General features: G+C 46.5%; 1 protein-coding gene across 1 annotated transcript; it reads left to right on the forward strand.

Annotated features, from left to right (window-relative positions):
* The first annotated feature begins 1,239 nt into the window (after nt 1-1,239).
* Nucleotides 1,240-2,023, forward strand: LOC132490930 (nuclear transport factor 2). The gene has a single exon (XM_060099741.1). The coding sequence runs from the start codon at nt 1,315-1,317 to the stop codon at nt 1,696-1,698; it is 384 nt and encodes a 127-aa protein (XP_059955724.1). The 5' UTR covers nt 1,240-1,314; the 3' UTR covers nt 1,699-2,023.
* The last annotated feature ends 315 nt before the right edge of the window (nt 2,024-2,338 follow it).

The following is a 2,338-nucleotide window of genomic DNA, read 5'->3' on the forward strand; positions in this document are numbered from 1 at the left end:
CAAAACGCCTTTAGTTTTAAGGTTGAAAGTTTGGGAAAGTCCTGCATCCTTTTGATCAATGGTTCCTAAACTATATCTGGCATCTGAATCACTTGGAGGGCTTGTTAAAACGTATATTGTAATAGGCAGGGGAGAGAGGCAGGGCTCACCTCCAGAATTTCTGATTCAGTAGGTCTGGGATGGGAACCAAGAATTTATATTTCTAACAAGTTCCTAGAGGCTGATGATACTGCTGGTCTAGGAGCCACACCTTGAGCATCACTGTTCTAGATGCTTCTCAGGTTAAAGAAAAACACCACATGGGACAACCACAACCTCTATATTAAACTCGATTTTAAGACTTTGGGGACACACTTAACTCCAGGGAAAGTTCATGACATCTATGCTTCACCTTTTCCTAAAAGGTCTTAAGACTCTCTGAAACAGCTTAGTTTAAATACTGTTTTCCTTCCGGAACAGGAAACATTTGTTAGGCTCATCATCACCATCTTGGGGGAGCAGCTCTGGGGTGGAGAACCCTAGCATGAAGCTCCCTTCTGGAATGTCAAGCATATGTTGACATTGGAGGCTATGCTAATGCATTTTGATAAGCATGAATCACAGGTGGTGGGGGGGGCGGCGGGCAGCAGATGCCTCACCTCCTGGTGCTAAATTTTGTGCTGAGCCACCAAATGCCAGGTGACCCCAAGACCTCTATTGTTTACAGTTTACTTCTCAAAAACAATGTCATCTGCAGGACAGACCTGACTGTGACTCCAGGAGTCAGCCTGTTCCACAGCCACTTCTTTTGGCTCTGCCTTTACAAACTGTGTTAATTACAGCCTCTTCTGCATCCCTGTCCTAAGAATCAGATGACACTCAAGACACGTTGCTCCAAGAAGGACACCAGCTTTCATTGCCATTCTGCTTGCCAGCATTTGTTGTGCCTGACTGAACCTGCTCCAGACACTGTGCCAGGCATTCCATGGGCCTTCGGCTTAATCTTCCCAAAGCCCTCTAAAGGTGCGTCCTTTTGGCATCACCATCCCCAATTTACAGATGAAGAAACCAAGGTACAGTGCAGTTAAGACACTGGCTCCAGGTCACATAGCTAATAAGTGGCAGAACCAGAATTTAAACTCAGGTCAGGCTGATATTATAGACTCTGATGTGGAAGGGTAGTTATGAGCTAAGCTACTAAGATATGGCCCTGGAAGATAGGAGGTAAAGTCTAGAATCAAGAACAAAGACTTCGAGACCGCGCTGGGTTGCCGCCGCTGCTGCCGCCATCGTGCCAGCCCCTCGGGTCTCAACGAGGCCGGGTGACACTCCAGAATGGGAGACAAGCCAATTTGGGAGCAGATTGGATCCAGCTTCATTCAACATTACTACCAGTTATTTGATAACGACAGAACCCAACTAGGCGCAATTTATATTGATGCGTCATGCCTTACGTGGGAAGGACAGCAATTCCAGGGGAAAGCTGCCATTGTGGAGAAATTGTCTAGCCTTCCGTTCCAGAAAATCCAGCATAGCATCACGGCGCAGGACCATCAGCCCACGCCAGATAGCTGCATCATCAGCATGGTTGTGGGCCAGCTCAAGGCCGATGAAGACCCCATCATGGGGTTCCACCAGATGTTCCTATTAAAGAACATCAATGATGCTTGGGTTTGCACCAATGACATGTTCAGGCTTGCCCTGCACAACTTCGGCTGACCTCCTCCCAGCCAGGCACTCATGCTGTTTCCTCCTCCCTCCTCTTCCCGATATTATTCATGCTCCTCCAGATGCTCCAAATATCATACACAAATGAGCAGGGCCGCGGTGGGAGTGGGCGCGGTGCGCTACTGCTGCCGAGGTATTGTGCATGATGTTTGGACGCTAGACTAGTTGCATCTGACGGGAGAAGTTTGTGTTGTACCAGCGCATGCCTTGGAAAGACTTAAGTAATGCGAAAGGTTGTATTTTTTTTTTTTAATCTACTGACAAGTTGCTCTAGTAACCCAAAGAAGTGAAGGAGAAAGCAGCTGCCTCACCACCGGGATATTGATTTGTTCAGATGTTTCAATGCCTCATGATACAATAAAACCACGAAAATTTTCTTAAGAAAAAAAAAAAAAGAACAAAGACTTCTGTGATATGGATCTCCAATTGGAAATCTCCTTTCAGGTTCCAGTTATCATGGAGCGCTATTCATACCCTGTGGGCAGTGCTTCTCTTGGACCATGGAGTAATAGAATTACCTGCACTTCATTTGTCTCGTTTGCTCCAGAGTCTTGCCCAAAGTTGACACTGGGAAAGGTGTATGTTTAGGAAATGGCTGGATAGAATAAGTGGGCCAAACTGAGCACATCTA

The sequence above is a fragment of the Mesoplodon densirostris genome, chromosome 5, assembly GCF_025265405.1.
Source record: "Mesoplodon densirostris isolate mMesDen1 chromosome 5, mMesDen1 primary haplotype, whole genome shotgun sequence".
Taxonomy (NCBI): Eukaryota; Metazoa; Chordata; class Mammalia; order Artiodactyla; family Ziphiidae; genus Mesoplodon; species Mesoplodon densirostris.

What these genes read in the sequence shown, in the direction of transcription:
- LOC132490930 (XM_060099741.1), top strand. Translation starts at nt 1,315, where the DNA reads ATGGGAGACAAGCCAATTTGGGAGCAGATTGGATCCAGCTTCATTCAA.